The 26,798-nt window shown below is 41.7% G+C and overlaps 2 protein-coding genes and 1 pseudogene across 3 annotated transcripts; 2 read left to right on the top strand and 1 right to left on the bottom strand.

Annotated features, from left to right (window-relative positions):
- Positions 1-8,337: 8,337 nt before the first annotated feature.
- Positions 8,338-9,630, top strand: LOC120395025 (olfactory receptor-like protein COR8). The gene has a single exon (XM_039519201.1). The coding sequence runs from the start codon at positions 8,600-8,602 to the stop codon at positions 9,536-9,538; it is 939 nt and encodes a 312-aa protein (XP_039375135.1). The 5' UTR covers positions 8,338-8,599; the 3' UTR covers positions 9,539-9,630.
- A 6,651-nt stretch (positions 9,631-16,281) lies between these two features.
- LOC120395012 lies at positions 16,282-17,225 on the top strand (annotated as a pseudogene).
- A 2,530-nt stretch (positions 17,226-19,755) lies between these two features.
- LOC120395028 (olfactory receptor 1019-like) lies at positions 19,756-25,076 on the bottom strand. Of its 2 annotated transcripts, XM_039519205.1 has the most exons (4): positions 24,874-25,076; positions 23,125-23,218; positions 22,478-22,695; positions 19,756-20,718 (listed from the first exon to the last, which is right to left on the bottom strand). In XM_039519205.1, the coding sequence occupies exon 4, from the start codon at positions 20,692-20,694 to the stop codon at positions 19,756-19,758; it is 939 nt and encodes a 312-aa protein (XP_039375139.1). In that variant the 5' UTR covers positions 20,695-20,718; positions 22,478-22,695; positions 23,125-23,218; positions 24,874-25,076. The 2 variants fall into 2 exon arrangements, with proteins under 2 accessions (XP_039375139.1, XP_039375138.1); XM_039519204.1 differs by lacking the exon at positions 23,125-23,218.
- Between the last annotated feature and the right edge of the window lie 1,722 nt (positions 25,077-26,798).

Raw genomic sequence — 26,798 nt, 5'->3', positions numbered from 1 at the left:
ACATACACATAAATTCTTATGCATCAACCGTTTTAGCAGAAAATTTCAGCTTTTTCTCAAAAAAAAAAAAATAAAGCTTGAACTCTGGACATTTTTATTTCTCTTCTCTGGACTTTTTCAATTCTAATCTATCTATCTTTTTTTTTTTTAGATAGGGCAACCAGAACTGCACAAAGTATTCAGGGACTGAGAATACAATATATTTATATATAGGCAATATGATATTTTCTTTCTTATTATTGATCCCTTCCCTAGTGGTTCCTAACATGAAGTTAGCTTTTTGAACCACCACTTCACATAGTTTTCAGAGAACCATCCACAATGACTCCCAAGATCTCTTTCTTGAGTGGTAACAGCTAATTTAGATCCATCATTTTGTATGTATAGTTAGGATTATGTTTTCTAATGTGCGTTGCTTTGCATTATCAACACTGAATTTCATCTGTCATTCCCTTGGCTGATCACCCAGTTTCATGAGATCCCTCTGGAACTCTTTGCAGTCAGGTTTGGACTTAACTATCTTGAGTAGTTTTGTATCATCCGCAAGCTTTGAACCCTCACTGTTTACCCCTTTTCCCAGATAGTTTATGTATAGTTTAATGCAGTTCTTTATGGAACCCCGTTGTTTATCTCTTTCCATTGTGAAAGCTGACCATTTATTCCTACCCTTTGTTTCCTGTCTTTTAACCAGTTAGTGCTCCATGACAGAACCTTCTCTCTTACCCCATGACTGCTTAATTCGCTTAAGAGCCTTAGGTGATGGGCTTGGTCAAAGGTTTTCAGAAAGTCTGGGTACACTATATCCATTGGATCACCCTAGCCTATATGTTTGTTGACCCCCTCCAAGAATCCTAATACACTGATGAGGCATTATTGCCCGTTCAAAAACCATGTTGACTCTTCCCTAACAAATCATGGTCATCTGTGTATCTGATAATTCTGTTCTTTACTATAGTTTCAACCAATTTGCCTGGTAATGAAATTAAGCTTACTGTTGTAATTGCCAGGATCATCTCTATGTCGTTTTTTGAAATCAGGGTTATATTAATTTTCCTGCAGTCATCTGATACAGAGGCTCATTTCGGTGATAGGTTACATACCACAGTTAGTAGTTGCGCAAATTTCATATTTGAGTTCCTTCAGAACTCGTGCTTGAATAACATCTGGTCCTGCAGTAAAGACTGATGCAAAAAAATCCATTGAGATTCTTCCCAATGGCCTTATCTTCCTTGAGTGCTCCTTTAGCACCTCAATTGTCCAGTGGCCCCACTGGTTGTTTAACAGGCTTCCTGCTGCTGAGGTACTTAAAAACAACTTTCTGTTTATGTGTCTTTTTTGCTAATTGCTCTTCAAATGCTTTGATGGCCTGCCTGATTCTATTTTTACACTTGGACTTTCTCTTAAGCTTGGTTTTCCTCTGCTAGCCTCAGGACTTGCTCATGCAATACTCCAGGTGCCTATGAAATGCTACCTCACTTTGAAAAGGCTGCCCCGGGTCACTGTAAACACTTCCTGGGTTGCATCACTCCGTAGGAAGGTAAAATCTCCACGGAGTCTGAACTAAGGTGGAGTTGCTATAGGAGCTCACAAGGGGGCACAGGGGGTGCTGGAGCTCCACCACCCAGTCCCAGAGCAACTGAGGCTGCATGTCCTGCCCTTGGGAAAAGTGGTGACCCTTTAGACAGAGTACTAACGAAAACAAGCTTGCAGGTACAGTGATTTAGAAATAAATTACTATGTGAATTGTTTCAAAGACTATGACACTATCAATAGTGTTTTGTTAATACATCTTGCTCTGAAGGGGACATTTTCAGTTCAGTAAAATAGCAGGGAAAAAGACCTAAAAAGTTCTTTAAAAAAACTACCCACTGCCCCAGATCCACCCAAGACTTAGTTCTTTGGTCATTTCCATTGAGATAGGGAGGACCTGGGATGGGTTATTTAGGGAGAAATAAATGGTTTGACACTGTTAAATTTTTAAAGGACATCTTTTTAAAATTAATTTTAACTCAGAAATTAATTAACAGATTCACTAGCAAATTCTCAGAAAATTCATTCTTTAGTTAGGGTGTAGTGCTGTAAATACGAGGAGGACGTGGCTTAAATATCTCCAGAGTCAACAACTGGACACAGACAGATTAATAGGGGAGTACAAGGAAACAAGGAATTAAGATGGTCAGCATGAAAGGCAGTGACCTCAGCACACCACAGTGAATCTCTGCTTAAGTGGAAGCAAACTCAGCCTCATCTGTGGCACTACCTCCATGCTATCCAGTACATACATTGCACTTTGAGCCATATGGAAATTTGTTTCAGTGTTGCAGAAAAGTTAGTTTGTCATTTAGTTCTGCTTTACTGGTTAGAAATATATTGATAATTTTCATCTCAGTTGCATATATGTCTATATTTTGCACTAAATCCTGATCTTATTAAAGACAATCGGCAAAACTTCAATTGACTTCAAACTACCTGAACTCTAATAATGCATATGCAGAAGGGGAAAGAGTTAAGATTTCACCTGTACGTTTAACTTTGCTGTTTCTTAACTCTTGTGTAACACTGATAAAACTGTTTGTCATCTATGTAGCCCCTTCTTTGTTTAGGACCAGAATGTGGTATATTGCTACCCAGGTCGAGTCCAACTTCCTCTGATGTTTCATGGGGAAACCAAAGGAAACCAAACCCCAAATATTTGGGCAGGACATTTTCAGTGTGTGGTGAAATTTGGAACTAAAACCCTACAGATTTTAATAACATTTTTTCCAAACCCAAAATATTTACGTAGAGAGGAGAGATGCTGTTGTTTTGTTTTTCTGAAAACTGTGATGTTCCTGGGGGGGAACCTCCATCATGTTTCCCACAAAATTAAAATTTAATTATTAAAATTAAATTAATTATAATTTAAAATTTCTAACCAGCTCTAATGCTGCTCCATGACTCATCAATGTATATGAATGGTGCAATCTGAGGATTAAGTTACTTCCCAACAAGAGAGACTGTCTCAGAATCTTGTCCATCATGAATAATTTCTGCATTGTTTGCTTCCTATTATTTTAGCTTTCCATCCTGCTAGCTACATTTCACTTTATTGGTTAGTCAAATAAGATAAAATAGGGTTACATTAGAAAGAAACTGTTTCTATCTCAGGAAAATAAAGTGTTTTACTCCATTATTTAGCTCAGCTTGGTTCAAATAGAACCCTACCCGCTGATGAAAGCTGGCATTTACCGAAAGGCTTCAAAGGGTTTACATTAGTAAAAGGATGGATTTTTAAGTTGAAGTGTTTATTGCTAGTTTATAAAGCCAATACAGATTCCCTGGAGTTTTCAGATCTCTTGATGACAGAATCGCACAATTAAGTAACTAAGACTCATGTTGCAGACAGCCATTTTGGGTACAGAATAACTGCCCTCAGATATATTGTTCTGTTGGGAGTGGGGGTGCGAGAAGAGATTTTTACTCATGCCCACTATTTCTATTCCTGTTTTCTTGCACAGGGATAATGGATCTTCCACATTTGGGTGGAAGAAGGTCCAAAATAAAGCTCCAATTTCTGATTCTATTCTATATAGACTTACATCACCATAATATCTGAGCATCTTCCTGCTGTGTATTAAGTGACATGATTATTTGTTCTCACTTCTTCTCCCCATTATTCCTGGGGGAATTCTGCACCATTGCACAATGCGCAATTCACGTCGCATTAATATTCTGTGCAGAATTTCCTTCACCTCCCCCAGATTTGGTAATGCAGAGCTGCTGGCTGCCACTAGGGGCCGCTGGACCCAGAAGAGCCCAGCTCCCAGCTTGCCCATAGAAGATGCTGCCAGGATAGAGAGATGGAGATGAAGGGTTCCCGGCACACCCTGAAAGGAGGAGGTGACATGCAGGAAACGCCATACAAGCACAGGGCCCAGCGTCGGGTTGTTTCTCCCTCTGGATCCCTGGGCTTTGGAAAGGGAGGAGTGCGAGTGTCTGGGCTTGGAAGGCTGCAGCTGGGCTCGGGGGGACAGTAGGGGTCCAGGTGTCTGTGCCAGGGGGGGCCCTGTGGCTGGCAGGTATTTTGAAAAATTACCCAAATAATTGAAACCAGTGTGATTATATAGTGCTATTTTGACAAATTAAACATGCAGAATTTTAAAATATTGTTTTGGTGCAGAATTCCCCCAGGAGTACCCCATGGAGAAATCTCTGTACAGTGGAGTATATTGTTGTGGTTGAGGTTATTAATTATTATTATTTATTATGAGCTGGTTTACACAGCTGGAACGCCAGAGGATTTCAGTGTAGTTCCTCTTGATTTGCATCTGTTTATAGCTGTTTAAGAGAGACCTGAATCAAATCTGACTTCAGATTTCAATTTTCAGTATAACGGCCTCGAAACCCGCCTATCACAAGCACCCCCTCTCTGGCGGATAAGTGCCTACAGTCACTCAGTTTGGAATGGGGCAGAACCCACTGGTTCAGGTTCTCTCTTTAGAAGGAATTTGATCTGCAGAAGCATTTGGATTCACCAGTCTTTTTATGAAACACTGAATAAACACATAGAAATTACCAGATTGGATCAGACCTGAGCTCCATCTAGTGCCGTATGTTGTCTCTGATACTGGCTAGTATCAGAGGTTTCAAAAGAAGGTGTAATAACCTTCAACAGGCAGATGTGGAACAATCAGCCCTTCCCCACATCCTGCCATGATCTGTAATAATTAGAGATTTGTTTAAGCCCTGAAGCACGACGTTTAGTATCCCTTAAGCATCCACATGATCCATACACTATGCCATATAAAGCTGTCCAATCCCTCCAGTTTCTTTGCAGTGCTGCTCTAACAGCTTTCCTAGGATCTACAGACATTTCCCAACTTCTCAACTCACCCAGAACAAAAGCTCAGACCAGCAAGGTACTGAGCACGCTAGCCCCAATCCAAAGAAACATAAGCACAAGCTTAACATGCTTTAGACTGTAAGAAGCCCCGTTGAAATCAAGGACCCTGGGGCTCTGGTCTCAGTTTGCACGTCCAGTCACTACTGTAAAACTAACAACATTGAACTACGGGCAAGTTTCAACCACATGCCAGGCTCCTTCTAGGATCCTTTGATTTTATATGTCTGACCCAACAGGGCTCCCCCCTTCAGGAATGGAGAGATTGAAAAGTTCTGAGGAATCACAGCCTAACCCCTAGGCCCGCTGCCTTTCAGACCCATGACGCCCAATTTGCTCCCTTCTGCCTCCTACTGCTGCCACCCCCTTTCCGCCCTCACCCAAACACAGAGGAGTTTTCATCTCACTCCCTGCCCCAACACAGCTCAGCCCCAGGGCCAGGGAAAAGCAATGCTAAAGGCTGGGGAGCCGGCTGCGTGGCCTACAGAGGTAACAGTCTCCTAGAGCTGAGAACTGTGCAGGCAGAGGAAGGGGGCAAAAAACAGGACCACACCCAGCTACCAGCACCAGCCATCTTAACAGAAAACATCACCCAACCCATGAAAGAGTCATAGGACTGGAAGGGACGTCGAGATGTCATCAAGGACAGGCCCCTGCACTCATGGCAGGACCAAGCACCATCAAGAACATCCCTGACAGAAGTTTGTCTAACCTGCTCTGAAAAGTCTCCCCTTATGGAGATTCCACAACCTCCCTAGGCAATTTATTCCAGTTCCTACTACCCTGATGATTAGGAATTTTTTCCTAATGTCCAACCTAAACCTCCCTTGCTGCAATTTAAGCCCATTGCTTCTTGTCCTTTCATCAGAAGTTAAGGAGAATAATTTTTCTCCCTACTCCTTGTAACAACCTTTTAGATATTTGAAAACTGTTATGTCCCCTCTCGGCCTTTTCTTTTCCAGACTAAACAAACCCAATTCTTTCAAGCTTCCCTCATAGGTCATGTTTTCTAGACCTTTCATCATTTTTGTTGCTCTTCTCAGGACTCTCTCCAGTTTGTCCACATGTTTCCTGAAATGTGGCGCTCAGAACTGGACACGATACTGCAGTTGATGCCTTATTAGAGCTGTGTAGAGTGGAAGAATTACTTGGCCTGTCTTGCTTCCAACACTCCTGCTAATGGTGGATTGTCTGTCACTTGAAGTCTTTCCAACTGGGTATCTAGCTAAAAGATGTGTGAGAGCTAAAAAAAATAATAATTACGGGCTTGATACAGAAATTACTGGGCAAGGTTTTGCTATGCAGGAGATCAGATTAGATGATCATATTGACCTCTTCTGGCCTTAAAACTGTATGAAAAATCAGTTTTACCCAATCAGGGGTGGTAAATTGTAAGGCACTATTAGGCACTAATTGTAAGGGTAGTTTGATTGCTTGGCATCTACGCAGAACAAAGTTAAAGTTGTTTGTTTGCTGTAACTGTGCTTTTTCCATAGTTAAACATGTCTGGATTTCTTTTAAGCCTAACTTTGACACCAAATTCACTGAGTCCTCCCTACGGAAGGAAAGACTGAACCATTCGTTTTCAGTGACACTGCTCTTGAGACTTCTCCCTGTGGGTCAGCAAAACAGCAAGAGCTTTCCATAAAACTAAGCAAAGGCAAATAACCAAATCTACTAAGCATGTTAGGGCACCAAGAAAGGCATTGTAATGAGCCCCTCTGTGCCTGCCTTGAGACTACAATTGGAGGTGTGACTTCAGGCACGTGATCTCTAAATGACACAGAAATTAATATATAAAGGTTGTTGGTGCCCTAACATGATCCCTTAGGGATAAGGAGTGATTGGACACTCTCTTCCGCCAGTAGCTGTGATACAATACTTCTTTCTTTCAGTGGAGGTGGCATAGCTATTTTCCTTTGGTTCTGATTCCTGGACATAACTTTCCATTTTCTCCATGTACTTGGAAATGTGATGTTAGTGCAGTCAACAGTTTTGCAACTTAAGACAGACATTGTTTGTTTGTTCATTCTTCTGTCTCAGGATAAATTGCAGTGGCAATGGACATGGTTCATGGAAGACCCTGAAAGGTCCAGATGGATATTAGGTAAGACTCCAGTATTATACATAGAGATGAACCTGAGTTACACACTTCAGATCTGGAATCAGATTCAGATCTGACTTCTTCAACCTTTGAGGATTTTCAGATTCTGGGCTTTGGTTCCAGCCAAATATAGAGATAAGTCAGGGTTGTAAAATTTGTATTTATTGCTGTTGTGTTGTCAATTAGAGGTCAATGCCCCCACTGTACTAGGTTCTCTGGAAAAACATAGTAACAGAGAGTTCCCGCCCTCAAGAGCTTACAGTCTAATAAACAAGACAGAAGAGGGTGGGCGAAAGGAAGGATTATTATCTACATTTTACAGAGAGGGAATTGAGGCAAAGAGGAAATCTTTGCTTTGTCCAAAATCACACAGGGGGTCTGTAGCAGAGCCAGGAATTGAAAGACGATCTCAGTTAGTGCCCCTAGTGCCAGTCTGACCGTTACCCAGTGTTGTGTATGCGTGTGGGTGAGGGAGGGAGGAGGACGGACACTTGGAGCCAGTGGGTTCTTGTGTGGCCGATCTCTAACCATAAGGAGGAAATAACAATAATTATTTGCACTGCAGCAGCCGCAGTCATGGTTCTGTTTGTTTGAAAAATGTAACCACTGGGTAGCATTGGAAGGGTGGAGGTGGTAGATGACATTGCAATAGCACATGAGCCTCACTGTGTAAATAGACTGGGAAGGGCCTTCGGTTGAAAACAAGCTGTTTGTGTTTGATGAAATGGGGAAGGGGGAGCCAGAAGAAGGAAGTAAATGGAGACAGCCTCACTTTTGAGGTGTTACATAGTTTTGCCTTCTTACGAAATCAAATTCTGAACTATAAAAATCGTGCACAAAACAGAATGACACTTCCCTGACCGCTCTCTAAACTCTGGGTGTATTATTTTTTAAAAGATCCCAAGATTTTAAGCCAATTGCATGATTTTTGGAAGCCTGATTCATGGTTTTCAAATGCTTGGGATGAGCAACACTGCCAGGGGATGTGTTACGAAGCAGCAGTAACCAAGTGACTGGGACATAACAAACATTGTGGTCATCTAAAAGGATTATCTGGAATAAGGTGACCAGATGTCCCGATTTTATAGGGACAGTCCCGATTTCTGGGTCTTTTTCTTATATAGGCTCCTATTACCCCCCACCCCCATCTTGATTTTTCCCATTTACTGTCTGGTCACCCTAATCTGGAAGGATCTAAAAAGTATGAGTGCTTTCTAACTTACCCTCAGCGAGCAGACAATATAAAGTACCCAGCTCAAACTCAAACACATACCAGGTATATTTCATTGGAGAAAATTTGTGATAATGTACATAAATCTGGAAACTCCCTATGGGGAACTGGATGTCTAATTCCAGTCAATTTTATGGAGAGTTGGATGTCTAAATCTCCTAGACAGCCTTGAAAATCTCAGCCCTGTTAAAAAGTGAGTGTAAATCTAAAGCTCCATCCCAACTCTTCCCAGACATCTCGGTGGCTGGTTTCCTGTAAGATATTCACTACCTACATTCAAGACCAATGGTGTCATTCAGATTTAATTCATGCCATGAAATTTCCTTCTTCCATGCTGCTCACTCTTATTATCCCGGCAGGTATGGTTTCATGCACCCCTGTATAAATGGCTGAGGGCAATCATAGCACGGTGACCCAGTTCATCCTCCTGGGGCTGACGGATCGTCAGGAGCTACAGATACCCCTCTTCATGGTATTCCTAGTGATCTATGTTCTTACGCTGGTGGGGAATCTTGGAATGATTGTGTTGATCAGAGTTGATCCCCGACTCCATACCCCCATGTACTTCTTCCTTGGTAACCTGTCTGTTGTTGACCTCTTCTACTCCTCAATCTTCGCTCCAAGGATGCTGGTGAATTTCTTAGTGAGGAGTAAAAGCATTTCTTACTCTGCCTGTATTGCCCAACACTTCTCTTTTGTCGTGTTTGTGACCACAGAAGGGTTCCTGCTGGCAATGATGGCATATGACCGCTATGTAGCCATCTGTAACCCTCTGCTCTACACTGCTGTTATGTCTAAAAGAGTCTGTATTCATCTAGTGGCCAGCTCATATGTAGGGGGGCTCGTGAACTCACTGACCCACACATGTGGCTTGCTGAGGTTGTCATTCTGCGGGCCCAACGTCATCAATCATTATTTTTATGACACTAACCCATTGCTGAAGCTCGCCTGCTCTGATCACCACATCAATGAGATTTTGCTTGTAACGTTCTCTGGGATTATTGCCATGTCCACCCTCCTGATTGTCATAATCTCTTATCTATACATCCTCTTCTCCATCCTGAGGATCCGCTCTGCCAAGGGCAGGCGTAAAGCTTTCTCCACCTGTGCCTCTCATCTGACAGCTGTCACCATGTTCTATGGACCTGTCAGCTTAAGCCACATACAACCCAGTTCCAGCTACTCACTGGAACAGGAGAAAATCTCTGCTGTGTTTTATACCCTGCTGATCCCCATGTTGAACCCCCTGATCTACAGCCTGAGGAACAAGGAGGTTAAGGATGCTCTTAAGAGGGTGATAGACTGGAAAAACATTCTCAGCTAATTTGTTCACCATGACAATTCCAGTCAATTGAGAAGAACAATTGGAAGAAGGATCGTAGTATGGTCTATGTGTCATTGCCTTGGTTTGTGTATCACAAATGTTGTACAAGAATTAAATGAAACTCAAAGAACTGATGTAGCATGTGGAAATTATGTTTTACAATTGCTTGAGAGGACCAGTGTTACCTAATGTCCTGTCATTATGTGGCTGTCGGAATATAGGCACCTTTCCTTGTTTCTTGACCATTACTCTATTTAAAATGTAGAGTAACCTGCAAGGTTATCTGAGATTAAAAATTAAATAAATGTGCTTAATTTCTTAATGTGTTGCTTTAATTAATGCTCAGTATGTAACTTGCACTATGAGAATTCAATGCTTTTTCTCTCTTTGGTGTCTGGGCTTCATACGGCCTGCCAGAGTTGATCTCTGTCCCCTGTATAACAGCCCTTAGCGGAGATGAAGACTTATCAGGTCCCTCCTCAGTCGTCTTGTCTCAAAACCAAACATGCCCAATTTTTTTTCAAACCTTTCCTAATAAATCAGGCTTTGTAAACCCTTTTTGTCGTTCCCCTCTGGACTCTCTCCTATTTGCCCACGTCTTTTCTAAAGTGCGGCTCCCAAACCTAGACACAGAACTTCAACTGAGGCCTCACCAGCGCCAAGCAGAGCCAAACAATCACCGCCCTGGTCTGACATACAACGCACCTGGTAATACACCCCAGACAGACTTTTTCACAACTGCATCTCGTTGTTGGCTCATACTCAACTTGTGATGCACTTGAACTCCCAGATCCATCTCAGCAGCACTTCTCCCTAGCTAGTTATTCCCCACGTTGTATTTATGCATTTGAGTTTTCCTTCTAGAGTGAAGTACTTTGCACTTGTCTTTATATTGATCACATCGATATTCATACTAGCGCTATATACATCTATTCTTAACGGTGTTGTCATATATACTTAGGCTTGGAAGGAACAGGTTTTTCTCAATAAATGTTGGTAAATATTGATTTCACCGTATGCACACAAACCAATGAAAAAAATGTTGCCATCAATAATAATTGAAATTTACAGCTAGGCAAAAGAAGAAAAATTACAGCTTGAGAATGTATTAGAGTTTGATTTAAGGATATTTATGTTGTATATTTTGACATGTCATGTTGGCAGTTATAAAGCTTTAACTTTTTGAATCTCAGTGTCGGCTGTCATTAAAAAATTGATGTCTGACCTCCCATTGTCTGATCCCCATAATTTCCCGCAATTGTAAAGGTTTAAACTTTTAAAATAAAAAAGGCTTAAAAATAAACATTGATAATATCAATTAAAATTATAACAAACTTAAAAAAATCCAATTCTGACAAGGCTCTATATACTCGTTATACGGCTTTATTCTCAATCATCTTGTTGTCACCTTGTGCTGCTCCCCATCTGTTTGTCATCTGCACCGTTGGCTCTTATTTTAAGTTTATATTACAAGCTCCTTTGGCCAGAGGTTGGTTTTTTTGTTATATGTTGGTCCAGCACCTAACAGAATGGGGCTGGAATTAAGCCCAATACTAATTAATTAATGAAGTAATATCAATAATAATGCTCATGTAACGTTACTCCCACCAATGCCATATATTTCAGAGAGGTAGTTGTGTTAGTCTGTTTCAGCAAAGACAACGAGGAGTCCTGTGGCACCTTAAAGACTAACAAATTTATTTGGGCATAAGCTATCGTGGGCCGGAACCCAGAGCTTATGCCCAAATAAATTTGTTAGTCTTTAAGGTGCCACAGGACTCCTCGTTGTCAATGCCATATAGTGATTTTCTAGGTTTACTTACAGCAATGCTATAAATTGATCATATATTTTAAGGGCTAGAAAGGACAATGAGATCATTTAGTCTGACTGTATAACTCAGGTCACACTCCTATACAGTTACCTTTGGTATTAAGCCCCTTAACTGGCATTTTATTAAGTGTATCTTCCGGACAGCCATCAGGTCTTGATTTCACAGCAGCTCTAGCTGGATAAACCATCACTTCCCATGGTAGTTCATTCCAGCCGTTAACCACCCTCACTGTTGAAAATGTGAGCCTCATGACTAATCTGAATTGGGCTAGTTTTACTCTGAGCAATACGATATATTGTTCATTAGAGCTGGGGTTGAGAGGGGAGTTGGACCAAAATACTTTTTTTCTGAGCAACACAGATTTGGGTTAACTGAAATATTTCATGAATCTGTGTCAAATGAGCTGGACTGTTTTGCTTTGATCTGAAACCTCAGAAAAATCTAAAAGGTCAAAATATTTTAAGTTTCCCATTTAAAAGACTTTTTGTTTCAAAATTTACTTCAATTTAATTAAAAAATATAACAATTGCAAAAACAGCAACTGATCAAACATTTCATTCAACTTGTCAGTCGGCCAAAAAATTTGAATTTTTTAAAAAAAATATCAATTTGGGTCAACCAGAAACTAAATTTTTCATGTATGTTTCAGAATAGCCAGCAAACCAAGAAAGCAGCTATTCACAGAGCTCTTTTGCTCATACAATTTTTTTTCTCCTCATTGCTGTATACTGATTAGCCCTATTCTCACCAGTGAGACAATTCTATTGCTTTAGGGCTGGTCGACACGGGAAACTGACTCTACAGCTGTCTAATGTAACTCCTTACATGGCCTCAACTAAGAATGCCATTTTCTGGTTTAGTTTAATCCAGTAAATTAAGAGTGTCCATACCAGGAGCTATTCAGGAATAGCTCTACTGCCTTAAATTCACATATTACCACTTTTTTACTTTACCACCCCCAGCTTATGTAGCCAGCAGTAACAGAAGCTCTCTCTAGCTTTTTCCAGGGTTATGCTGTGCTCATGTCCACTGCTCGGCTTTCTCATTTTTTAGTTAGTTGAGATGGTCTGGAACTGTAATTAATGCTCCTATTGTTGTTGAAGTCTGATCCCGTTTTTAGAAGACAAAACAAGACAAACAAACACAAAAAGGGAACAACAAGAACAGCAAAGACAGAAATTTCAGCTTCTGTCTGTAGTGTTAACTTTCACTGCCATCTCACTTCTGGCGAAACACAGGGATGGGACACAATCTTATTAGCCACTCTGCTCATGTTATTCCAGGCCAAGAAATGATCTGTGAAAACTGGTGTCCCATATTGCCTGTGCAAAGAACAATATCAGATCTTCATCTAGCCATCAGTCCAGAGACACAGAACATGCCAACTGAGATTCAAAACTTTGTTATGAAATATATGTCACAGTGTACTCCTGGCAGCGACGGGGCTACCAGTTGAGAACTTCTCTGATTCAGGGCAATGGGGGCAGCTCATTTGGAAACTAAAAGAAGGAGAATACAGAGGACACTTGAACTTATGCCCAACTATTGGAGACAACGAATCTTGGTGATTATCCCCAATCTCCAAAAGGACGTATAGGATATTTAATGATCTCATTTCTGCCTCACCTGTGATTCTGAGTCTTGAGGTGCTGTCCCTGGTGGCCACTGAAGCAAATATAAATAGTCTGCATCATCAACACACCAGCGTTTAGAGAGAAGGATGAAATCGCTCTCGCCACGGGTAAGTCTCCCGGGTCTGGCGCCAACAGAAGTGGAATAAATATTATCTCTGATTATTCTTTTGAGGTTAGTTTTTTCTGCATTCGGATTTTTGGCCATTTCAACCTTATGTTTGTTTTGTTTTTGTTTCAGCATAAAATATAGTTTCCTGACTGTTGGATGTATTTATTTTGGTAAGAACAAAATAGATTAAGGGGGGAAATTGAAAATAAGGTGTTTGGATGTCTAATATTTTATGTTTTGTGTAATTTATTCAGTCTAAATAACTTTCACTTTTCCGTTAATACCAAGAATTCTGATCCTGAAAGAAAGAAGATTTAGTTCGGGTTTAAGGTGATGGAATGACTTCCATGGGGCTAGAGGTTCTCAGTCTATACACAGAATATGTGCAGCCTAAATCAGATCCAATACATGATTCCACTTTACACTCATCCATGGTCTTCAAATATTCTCTGCAGGTCAGAATTCACATTACAGGAGGAAGAGAAAACAGGGGAAGGTCTGTGGAAAGGCTGCAAAGCACTTTCATTGCGGTGCCTGTTCTGAGATTAAAAAATAGAATTTCAATCTCAATAGCCTCCAGTAGCCCCTTAGCCGTCAATGGGTCAGATCTCAACATGGTGTAAGTCAGTACAGCTCTATTGGAATTAATGGGCAAAATTTGCAGCTGGTGTAAGTGGGCCATAGTTCTATTGAACTATCTATTGAATCTATCCCCATACACCCTTATATCTATCTACTTAATCGTCCAAAAAAGGATTTGACATAGGTTATGAATATTAAAAGTATCTGTATTTGCATTGGAATGGTGACTATGTTTACAGGCTTTGGGACATGGGGTTTGTTGGAGGTTACTGACTAAACTGAGGAGGAAACTTCCCCCATAACCATGTTATTCCATAATGCTTATTACGATGGCTTGCACCTACCTCTGAAGCATACTGTAATGACTACCACCATAAATAAATAGATCATTAGGGGACCTGTTCTGTAAATTCCTGTGTTCTGTATATTTAATTTAACTTTTTAAACCCCTGACACAAGCAGCATGGCAGAAGGAACTGGCGAGATTGAGAGCAGTTTGTTTAATAAATAGGAAATACCCAAGCTATTTTCAGGTAACTTTCTATCTAGACTAAAAATCCAAAACAGGAATGAGATACTTCACTGCCATCGGCATACGTCTCATATTAATTTCAGCAACATTGCTGACCGCACACTGTTCTCATGCACACAGGTATGCACTCAGGGTAGCTCAGCTGAAGTCGTTGGGCTAATTAAGAGGTAGCCCATTTCCTGTTTTCTTGAAGCAAATGGAGATCATAATGGAATGTATCAAACAGAAAATGGGGAGTCTGTCTGTATCATCGCTTTCAGAGAAAATGTTGTGATCAGGGCTGGTCAGGTATGTTCCCACTGAACACTTTTTTCATCACCCATTCATCAAAACTGGAATGGTTTGCGGGAAAGGATCAGTTTGGGCAAATTTTTCAACATGAACATTTGGGGGGGGAAGCTTATAAATTGTTGAAATGTTTTTGTTTCAAAATAAAAAAAATCTATTTTCATGATTCAACGTAAAAAGTTGTTTTGAAATTTCAGCTAATTGCAGCTAAAAAAAATGTTTGCAGCCAAACCATGATATAGATGATCTAGAATGTATCAAAATAAAATATTTCAATTGACCTGAATTTATTTCTTTTCCTGATTTTTGGTTAGCAAAAAATTTCAATGTTTTGACTCCGTCCCAATTCAAGACAGGAAAAAGCGTCAATATCTCAAACTTTTTCATGGTCTAGGAAAACCATTTCCTGCCCTGTTCTGCTCGTGTTCTGGGGGCAATGGCTGTCATGTATCAGTGCAGGGAGAGCTTAATCACAGAAGCATTTTATATCCTGTGTGCAGTCTCTGTCCACTCAGGCTGGCCAGTGCTGTCAGACAAACAGGGTGTGAGGCCAGGCTCTGGTTCATCTTCAAGCCAGTTGCTCATGCAGCTCTCTGCACGCTCTAGCTAACCCACCCCCATCACTCAGGGAACCCTAGTGGTAACATTCTCCCTGAATTCTGCCCATGTGCTTCCATTTTCTGTGAGTACCTGAGACTTGCCCGGGTCTACACTCAGCAAGAACCTGTCAGTGCCTAGTGTTGGATAAGCCAAAACCAGTAGCTTGCAGATGAGGTTGCCTGATACCATAGCACTTTCCCTGCTGAATCTACACAGAAAAGGCTTTTAGGTGGTATAGACTAAAAGCATCACTGCCGTGTAGAAAGATTTGCAATGTGTGGGAGAAAATAGTTATAATGCACATCTGCAAAAGGTACATTTTATTGCAGTGGGTTTATAACAGATCTCTATTACAGATGTCCACTATTAGGGGTCTAAATCCATATTTAGTTAATGCATTTTAAACTGGCCTGTGTTTTCAATACAGCTGTGTGAATAACAGATGTTTTTGGTTTGTAGCAATTTCAAAAAGTCAGAAAAAAATCATTTTGGGTCATGGAATTTATTTGAAATTTTCAGCAAATCTTACAGTAAAAGAAAAATCAGGGTCAAACAATGTTTCAGGTTTAAAAAAGTTTTGTTTTCTTTGAGCATTTTTAAATGATTAATTAAAAAAAAAAAGGAAATGTTGAAACTTACAAGTCATGTAAACTAAAAAGATTTTGGTGTTGCTGAATCTGCGTTTTTTCTGGGGGGGGAAAACATTCAATTGAAATTTCTTTCCAGTTCTAGTTTTCAAAGGGAATGAGTACCAGAGCTCCCAGGGATATCCGTAGGATCAGGAACAGAAAAGCAGGGCTAGTGAATGAACTCTAGACAATTCACTGGTCTCTCGGTTTATTCATTGACTTTGCTTTTCATACGGAACATTACCATTCTCTGTTGCCTCTGACTGTATAGACTATCAGGTCGGATGCACTTTAATACACAGTATGTGCTAATTCTCAGCATGACAAAGCCTTAGATGTAGTGGACAGTGTGAGTGTAATGCAAACAGTGTATTCCCTAGGATTGTCCCCTGACGTATTCCCACTGCCTCGGGTTGGTACAATATTTCACGAGGGAAGTCAGAATGAGTGTGAAGGATCCACTCTTGGTCCTTTCTTGGCTCCTGTTTAATTGTACATTTCACTTTTTCCCTGTAAAGGAAAACATGGTTGGAAGAAATGGCAGAGGGAAATCACACCATGGTTACGGACTTCATTTTCCAGGGATTCATGGATCATCCTGAGCTTCAGGTCCCCCTCTTTGTGTCGTTCCTAATGATCTATGTTATCACCCTGGCGGGGAATCTAGGAATGATCATGTTGATCAGGTTCAACTCCCGACTCCACACCCCCATGTACTATTTCCTCAGCAATTTGTCTCTTGCTGATGTTGGTAATTCCTCAGTGGTTGCTCCCCGGTTGCTGATGACTTTTGTGGTTCAGGCCAAACCCATTTCTCTCGCTGCATGCGCAGCACAATTTTTCTTTGTCTGTAACTTTCTGACCAATGAAGCTTGCCTGTTGGCGGTAATGGCATATGATCGCTTCACAGCCATCTGTAACCCCTTGCTCTATAGCGTCGTCATGTCAAAGAGACTTTGTGTATTACTAGTAGTTGCTTCATACATATGTGGCTTTGTGAATGCAGTTATTCAGACTCCATTTATATTTACCCTGTCCTTCTGTGACTCCAATGTCATCAACCATTTCTTCTGTGACATCCCCCCAATTCTTAAGCTGTCCTGCTCTGACACCCACAGTGCTAACATGGTGCATTTCACCTTGTCCACTATAGTGGTCATGACGACTATTCTCATTGTACTATTCTCCTACATGTACATCCTCATTGCCATCCTGAAGATCCACTCTGCCAAGGGCAGATACAAAACCTTCTCCACCTGTGCCTCCCACCTGACAGCCGTCACAATTTTTACGGGACTGTGATCTTCATGTATTTACGACCCAGTTCCGGCTATACCACAGACCCAGACAAGATCATCTCTGTGTTTTATATACTCATAATTCCCATGCTGAACCCCCTGATCTACAGCCTGAGGAACAAGGAGGTGAAGGACGCCTTTAGAAGGATGATAAACAGGAAGGTTTGTTCTCAGTTAATATAATTATTGGGATTTGTGCTTATCAATAAACAAGTGATAAATAGTGAATTCTGTGTCATAGCTCTGATTTCCTTTGTTTTAACTGTATTCTGTGGCTTGTTCCAAAATATATATATATTAAAAAAATATGGAATCCAAGCCTGTTCATCTTGAGAATTCAGTCTCCCAGGTTCAGGAATGACCGTGAGGCTGCAAAGAATACACTATCGAAAGGGAGCATTTGTCACAGACCCCCTTCAGCTCCCCTTGCTGGATACCCACCAGCTTGTGTTGAGGGGAATCCCAGCCTGGACTTCCAGATGTTTTAAGCTGCCAGAGACTGAATGGAGCCAGTCACTGCTGCAGTGTCGTGGTTCGTAGGCACACAATCAGGGTGTAGGAGCTCTGCCTAGCGCCCTTTCTGGAGAGCTAGAACCTGCTATCTAGCTGCCTGGTCCCTGGGCTCAGGGATGACTGTTCAGACTCTGCCGTAACTTAAACACCCCCTGTCCTAGAATGCCAAAGAACAGCGTGAGCCTTCTGGGTTACAGCCGAACTCCCCCACAGGGCCACACAATGTGTGTAAAGAATGTAACACAGAGAGGGACACTCTGAACTGGAATCTAACACTGTAGAGCAAATGCTTCACTAATAAAGCACAAGCTCATTTAAAAAAGGACACTCATCCTAACTTCAATGGACCTCACTAGCTGATCCTTTCCTTGGGCGTCCTCTGGGGTATCCATCTGTGTTCAGACAGCCTGCTCCTTCCCCTCCTCATCTAGCTCCTACATGCAGCTCCTCTCAGATCTAGCTGGTCAAACATGGCCAGGTAGAACCCAAATAGAGGAGCTTCTGCCCTCTTATAACCAGCTTACCCTCTGTCAGGTAACCTTATGATCAGCCTCTTCCGATGACCAGATACCCCTACCAGGCAACCACTCCTTTTCTTCCCCATCAACAGAAAGTTTAGATGGAAAATTTTCAAACACTCCCAACAAGAAACAAATCCAAAGCTCATTGAAGCCAATGAAAAGGCTCTGATTGACTTCAGTCAATATTGGTTCAGACTGCAGGAGTTTAAGTGGAGATATTCAAAAGGCGTCAAACTCACATTCCAGGGAGTTGCCCAGGGAACTGGATGTCTAACTGCTCATTTAAAATGTGTATTTGCTCATGGGCAGTTGTCGATTGCACTATGGGGTTTCCAATCCTGTATTAAAGTGTTGAAAGGAAAATAGCAGTGGAAGCAAAATGACTTTGGCCCACACATATTGCCAGTTTAAGAACATCACAATGTTAATCAATAGAGTAACTTTGATGTCCTTTTATGTTGGCACTATAACTCCATTCCATTTTGCACATATATGGAAAAATCATAAGCAGTATTCCTAGGAGCATAAGAAGAGGATTTAAGCGATCAATGATTCAGACAAAACTTCCCTGGACTAACCAACGCGTATCCAGTATGAATATTCAAACATCACAGTGTGTGAGCAAGCTTGCTAGTGCTATGAATATTGATAGCCCCATCACACTACAACTTCATAATGTGTACTAGCACATCACAATTGTACATCATTCTAAATTGATTGGACTACATTCGTTCTTGATCTGTCCCCATATCATTCTCAAGGGAATTACTTCAGGGATGAACCTGTCTCAATGTTTACAAATTCCAAAGAAAGCCAAACAAAGCAGACCATTGATATAATTTCAGGATTGCCAGAGAAACTCTTTCATAGGTTGGAGAGAAGATAAATAAATAAAATGCCATACATAAAAGGGCAACAGTTTTCAATGAGTAAAACCAGTGGTTCTCAGAATTCTCTGGCCTGTGACCCCATGTTAAACAGAAAAAAGGGTTTGAAATCCCTATTAAGTTTTGGGATGCTCCCCTTCCATCTAACCGTGGAGACAGGGAGGCTGGTTGTGTTGCCTGGAAACAACCTCTTATGTTGAGAACTCAAGAGTAAAACAACATCCTCTTAATGTCGGCACGATGCAGCGATGAGAAAAGATGCTCTGATTTGGTGCAGGCTAGTTCTGCATGATAAAGCTCAACTCTGCATTATTCAGACTAAGTCCCTAAGCTCACCATAGAGGACTTTTCTGGGGAATTTATCGTTACACATTCTGATAACACGACCTATCTCCCTAAGCTGAGCTTTGATAATCGTTACCTCAGTTTGGTTGCTTCTATTCTGTATGTTTAACAGTGCCCTCCACTGGATGAAATCTCAGAACTCATGAAGGATACATACGATCTTCTCATTCTCTCACCTGAACTCCAACCTGGCCTAAAACATAAAAGGCAACAGCAATTGTCCTTTAAGCCAAATGCCAGAGCATCTTGCCGATTCTACATAGTGTCCCAGACCCTCATTCATGGATCTTAAAAACACCAATTTCTAATGTTGTATTTGACTGTGTTACATCATATTATTTTCTGTACATCACATGGAGTGTCTGAGTCATAGAAATAAGGATAATGATACAGAGAACTCACTCTTCTTTCATCTACTGTTTATTGGTTAAAATATAATGATTATAATTACCAAGAAAAAATCTTCCTGTATATCATCCTTTTAAAGGCATCATTTACCTCCTTGTTTCTCAGGCTGTAGATCAGGGGATTCAACATGGGGATCACAAGGGCATAAAACACAGAGGTAACCTTGTCTTGGTCCATCAAATAGCTAGAACTGGGTCTTAAATATATACATATCAGCGTCCCATAAAACATAGTGACGACTGTCAAGTGGGAGGCGCAGGTGGAAAAGGTTTTGCGTCTCCCCTTGGCAGAACGGATCCTAAGAATGGCCACAAGGATGCACATGTAGGAGATTAGGACACCCAGGAAAGTAGTTGTGACAATTACAGTAGAGAAAGTGAAAAGTACAAGGTCAGTGACATGGGTGTCAGAGCAGGACAGCTTCAGCATAGGGGGCACATCACAGAAGAAATGGTTGACAACATTGGAGCTGCAGAAGGACAGACTGAATATAAATAGCGTTTGCACAATTGAATTCACAGAGCCACATAAGTATGTACCAGCCACGTACAGGACACAGTGTCTCTTGGACATAATGGCTCTGTATAGCAGAGGATTACAGATAGCTTTGAAGCGGTCATATGCAATCACAGCCAGGAGGCAACATTCGCTGGTCACAAAGAAACAGACGAAGAATAGTTGTGCCGCACACTCAATCAAAGGAATGGTTCTAGTCTCTGCTACAAAGGTCATTAGCAACCTGGGAGCTATGGCAGTGGAATAGCCAATGTCTACAATGGACATCTGGCTTAGGAAAAAGTACATGGGGGTATGAAGTCGGGTTTCGACCATGATTAACGCTATCATCCCAAGATTCCCCATCAGGCTGACCACATACATCACTAGGAACAACATAAAGAGGGGGATCTGCAGCTCTGGATGATCTGTGAATCCTATGAAAATGAACTCGGTCACCGTGGTGTGGTTTCTCTCTGCCATTTATTCCAGAAACGCTCTCCTCTGCTGGTGAAAAAAAATAAAGATTACAATTAATCAATAAAGTAATGAGTGCAGATCACTCATAACCCCTGTGATTGTTCCTGTGAAACAGCGTATGCACATACTACAGCTGAAATACATCAAAGGACACTCCTAGGGAATGTTCTCTTTGTATTCCCCACATGCTTTCCATTAGAGATAGGACATGCTCCAGCTACAGAAATATCGTGTACTCTGTGTTAGAGTGACCAGATGCCCTGATTTTATAGGGACAGTCCTGATTTTGGGGGCTTTTTCTTATATAGGCTCCTATTACCCCCTACCCCCATCCTGATTTTTCACACTTGCCCTCTGGTCACCGTACTCTGTGTTAATATGCATGAAACCATCCAGTGGGTCAAATCTTCTATAAAATAAGCGAGATATAGATTGGGAGTGTTTAGTTTAGAAGGGAGGCAAATAATCTATCAATGTCTGCAAATAATCAATGCTAGAGAGTTTATTCATTGTCATTGGTTTTCTCTTCCTAATCCAAATGACCTCAAAGGGCACAAGGGATGCTCAGTGCCCCTTTTATATAGGAGCCTAAATATAGATTTGGGTGCCCAATATGAGGCAGCCCCGGTGGAAACATTTGGTATCACTGTCTGTGTAGCCTTAAAGTGTCCCTGTTCTATTGGAGCCAGTGTATGTTTTACAAAAAAAACAGGAGTACTTGTGGCACCTTAAAGACTAACAAATTTATTTTAGCATGAGCTTTCGTGAGCTGCAGCTCACTTCTTCGGATGCATAGAATGGAACACACAGACGGGATATTTATACATACAGAGAACATGAAAAGGTGGAAGTATGCATACCAACAGGCAGAGTCTAATCAATTGAGATGAGCTATCGTTAGCAGGAGGAAAAAAACTTTTTGAAGTGATAATTAAGATGGCCCATAGAAGGTGTGAGGAGAACTTAACATAGGGAAATAGATTCAATTGGTGTAATGACCCAACCATTCCCAGTCTTTGTTTAGGCATTAAGAGTCCTCTGCCTGTTGGTATGCATATTTCCACCTTTTCATGTTCTCTGTATGTATAAATATCCCCTGTCTGTGTGTTCCATTCTATGCATCCGAAGAAGTGAGCTGCAGCTCACGAAAGCTCATGCTAAAATAAATTTGTTAGTCTTTAAGGTGCCACAAGTACTCCTGTTTTTTTTGCGGATACAGACTAACACGGCTGCTACTCTGAAACCTGTATGTTTTACAGACATTCTTTGTATCCATGTGCATTATTTTTCCACCCTGTTACAAATCCTCCTAGAGGTAATAACACTTGTAGGTGGTGGGGACTGTAACTGATTCTATGATTACTTTTGACTTATAGATACAAAGAGCCTAGAAATGAAAAAAAAATGCATCTCCCGGGGATAAATACTAAGTAAACCTGTGGAACTCCTTGCCAGAGGATGTTGTGAAGGACAAGACTATAGCAAGGTTTAAAAAAGAACTAGATAAATTCATGGAGGATAGGTCCATCAATGGCTATTAGCCAGGATGGCAGGGATGGTGTCCCTAGCCTCTGTTTGCCAGAAGCTGGGAATGGGTGACAGGGGATGGATCACTTGATGATTACCTGTTCTGTTTATTCCCTCTGGGGCACCTGGCACTGGCCACTGTTGGAAGACAGGATACTAGGCTAGATGGACCTTTTGTCTGGCCATTATGTTTCTATGGAATTTCACTGCCACATGCACAAAGAGATGCTCAAAAGAGAATAATAATTACGTTTCTTACCAGTCATGGTGTAGGTGTACACTCAGTAAATTCCATTGTGGTTTGTATTTGGTGGAGGAAGATATGGGCTGGTTTGACTCCTCATTAACCAGTTGACTTCAGCAGAGCTACTCTACATTCACACTGGTGTGACTGAGATCAGAATCCGGCCAGTGACACGGTAACACAGTGTGAGATGTGTGATGATGGGAGCAAAGCATCTCATATCCGTTTGCAGTCTTTAGGATAGAAAGAAAATGAGTTGGAGATAATTTGGGAGTTTCCTAGTTACTGGAAAAACACAGGTCTCTGGATTCTGCATATCAGGGCCGCCCAGAGCGGGGGGCAAGTGCGGCAATTTGCCCCAGAATCCCACGAGAGGTTTTCGGGGCCCCTGGAGTGGAGTCCTTCCCGTGCTCCGGGGGCCCCGGAAAACTCTTGTGGGGCCCGGGCCCGCGGAGCTTCTTCTGCTCCGGGTCTTTGGCGGCAGGGGGTCTTCCACCCCAGGGCAGAAGGACCCCTCACCGCTGAATTACCGCCAAAGCGGGACCCGCCGCCGAAATGCCAGGTCTTTGGCGGTAATTCGGCGGTGAGGGGCCTCCGCCGCGGGTTTTCGGGACACTTCAGCGGCGGATCCCAGAGCGGAAGAACCCCCACCACTGAATTACCGCCGAAGCAGGGGCTCCCCGCTGCCGAAGACCCCAGGCCTCCTGAATCCTCTGGGCGGCCCTGCTGCATATTCGCTCTGTCTTTACACCTGCGCTAGAAGAGTAAAAAAAAGAAATTATTTTTAGTAAATATAGGGAACATAGGAATTTCCATACCAGATCAGACAAATGATGCATCTAATTGAGTATTGTCTGTGCATTGGCAGCCTTTGCTGTGTGCTTCAGGTAACGGGGCAAAGCCCACACCGCAGGAAGTTATTCACTAACATGCCTATAGGGGTATTTTCACCCTACATCCAGGCAGTGAGTGGTTGCTTTGTGCTCTGAAGCATGAAGGTTTTTACATCCCTTGCAAATGTCTGTCTCATGCCTAATGTAACTGTTCCCAATATTTATACTATGAATCAACCCCTCCTTCCCCCGCCCCCCAAAATAAAACATAGGGAAAAAACTGCTCAAAAGACTTTAAGGTTGAAAAATTCCACAATTGAAAATTAAGAAATGCCAGATTTGTGGGTGCCCATGCAACCTTAATTCTGCCCACTTAGGTGTTTGCATTAGGATAGTCTTCAATTACATTATCACATGCTGCTGTTTCTCCTTAGAACCACTGGATCCCTGCCTTATTCAGTGTATAGGACACACTAACTTTTGGGTGACTGAGTAGCCAACCTACATGATGTTCTGTTAATGTAGTTTTGCATATGTAATTTCCTGGGTTTTTAAAAAGGCAAAACTCAGTTCTGTCACACCACCTCCGTTCGGCATCCTCTTGGTTTGCACCTGTAACCACCTGCCCTGCATTACAGACTTCTACCACTTGCACTACAGGCCTTCGCAAGAGCAGGCAGTTTTCCTAGAAATGACCAGGGAGATTTGTAGGATCTGTGGGGAGCCTGACCCAGTATTCTGCCTCTCTCCATCTGGGAAAGGTAGGGGAGAGCCTGCCCACATAAAATCCCCAGAGAAGGGAATGAACCACTGGGCCAGGTATGTAATGCAGAGGTGGTTCTCTCCTGCCCCAATCAACTCTGGTTGAGCAGGTCCAGAAGCAGTCACTGTCACTATTCCAGGTGCAACATTGTCAACATCTGCTGCTTTTTTGGTGGCAGTGTGGGCCCATCTGCTTAGAATACAGGTATTATATCAGCAGGAAGCTCAACTTTTGCTCACAACTGAAGCAAGGAAGGAGTGACAGTGATTGTCAAAAGCTAAACCTGAATAGAATGTCATGGGGAAAAAACAACAAACAAAAAATGCTCTTCTCAAGTCTGAGGGCTTTCTCCCCAACTGAATTTCCAAAACTTGCTGCAAACAATGGAGGTGTTTTAGCTTCTCAAAAACAAGAATGCAAGAAGCTGTTGGAATGGAAAGTGCTCGGTAACCTAATACAGGGAACATGACCAGCTCCTCCAGTAGTAAATGCCGGATTCTTTTTTTGATTATTAAATATAGAGCTGATAAAGGTGCTTGACTGTGTAACCAAAGCTCACACTTCAGAGCTCTCTGTCCCCCTCCAGAGGCTGGACCACATAGAGCTAACAAAACCAGGCATTTTAGATCAGGTAGTTCATTTTTTTTCGATCCCGAGGTCCTGGGCTTAATCCCCAGTGTCAATGACAGAACCAAGAGCATGTGTTGCAAGTGATATTAAGCTGAGACAGAAATATTATGTTCCTCCCCAGAACAGGCACACAACCAGGGGTGTGACAGAAAGTTTCCTGAGGACTCTGGGTCTGGTCCTCTTACCTGCTGATGTGCATCAGCCTTGCCCTGCAGACTGTCAGGCAGAGATGTGGTATTGTAACCTGGAATCTTGAGTTGCCTTTAATTTATGCTGTACCCATTCTGTGTGTAAATAGAGAACTTCAGTTCTTCAAATTGTGACTCCAGCACCAGATCCTCTCTAGAGTTTTTGAGCTAACACCACAATTCATCATGCAAAAGGACACATCTGACACTAAATACATGAAATGGCAAAATAAGACATAAGACAACAAGAGATTATATTTTATGGTTTTCTCTGTCTGCTAGTTAACTTACACTATTTGATTATTCTGCAAATAGATACCATCAACATAAGTCATCCTGTAGCATCCTGTACATTTTCCTCACTGTGTTTTATTCTGAAGCAGAAAAGCCAAAAATAAATATCAAGTCAATATAGCTGAAAAGCTGATGACAGGGAATCTAATTCAAAAAAGATTGAGAGAATATTTATTCCTACTCTGTCAAAACTGAGTGGATTAAGCCTACCTGTGGAGGAAGAGGTACATTATCATTGATCCCAGTAGAACGGGGTGTGGCTGACAGAAGTGGTTCTTATTTGGTTCAGTGGCAACTAGGGACAAAATCCCTGAAGCAGCATGAACCTCAGAAGAGAGAGTTAAAATGTCTTTTATGTCTCCTGGAGGTTGGGAATAATAAATCACAGAGTCTAAAGTAGAACAGCTCCAACAGGAGAGACTGGGGGAGAACCACACCAAAATATCCCGTACTTCAGAGGCTAGAGTGCCCACAGGAGAGAGATTGAGCTGCCCAAAGTGGCAATTAGACACCTAAATCCCTTTGTGAATCTAGCCCTCAGTACTTTGTGATTTAGGAGTACAGGTTTCATCTCTGCCATGTGCCAACACTTAGCTGGAGCCTACAGCTGGACGGGGAGGGATAGGTCAATGGTTTAAGCATTGGCCTGCTAAACCCAGGATTGTGAGCTCAATCCTTAAGGGGGTCACGTAGGGATCTAGGGCAAAATCAGTACTTGGTGAAGGCAGGGGGCTGGACTCAATAACCTTTCAGGGTCCCTTCCAGCTCCATGAAATAGGTACATCTCCATACATGATTTACAGGTATTGCTATATCTGCTAGGGATATGCTTGTCTACTGATATGGTTATACTGGTATAAGCATCAGTATGGCTGAAGTTATACTTGTGTAAAGGTGCCATATACTGGAATAGGGCCATAGATTATAAGCCAAAGAAGACCACTGTAACAAAGCTAGTCTGACATCCTGTGTAATACAGGCCATACATTTTTTTTTAAAAGTCAATTCAGGTGAACCCCTAATCTTTGTATCACCATCTCCTTTAGCAGGGATCACAGACTAGCCATTGCACCCCAAAGCTACCTATCACATTGCATTAGTGCTTTCTCCCTAGCATTAGCCTAGAATAAAACCTTTACCCTGCTGTAACTGAGCCTATGCTACAGGGTAGAGTAGAGTGAAATTCAGCATTTCAATGCCATGGGAAAAATTGACTTTTCAACATTTGTTTGCATCCCAAATCTAGGAAAAAAGTTAAAATACTAACATTTTGAATGGAATGGAAATTCTGAAAAATGTCCATTTGGAAATGTTGTTCAAAAATTTCAAAACAAAACATTTTGAAATTTTTTGAACATGAAACACTTGGACATTCCAAAATTGAAATGCTTCATGTTAGTATATTGACCTGACTTAAAATACTGCTGCCTGCCTCTGATTCCAAATAAATATCAAAGTTTCAGCCTGGTCTGCCATTTGAGACTGTAACTAAGGAAAAAGACATTGTTTTACCCACATTAAAAAAAAATAATGACTTTTCCTCTGAGAAACTCTGGTGACCCCAGGCTTTGCAGCAGTGACTTGAAATTTGATAGGGTGGTGCCTTATGCCAGTCTCATGAAAATCTG

Source organism: Mauremys reevesii, unplaced genomic scaffold, assembly GCF_016161935.1.
Source record: "Mauremys reevesii isolate NIE-2019 unplaced genomic scaffold, ASM1616193v1 Contig9, whole genome shotgun sequence".
Lineage (NCBI taxonomy): Eukaryota > Metazoa > Chordata > Testudines > Geoemydidae > Mauremys > Mauremys reevesii.
This window is presented reverse-complemented; position numbering and strand designations above follow the sequence as displayed.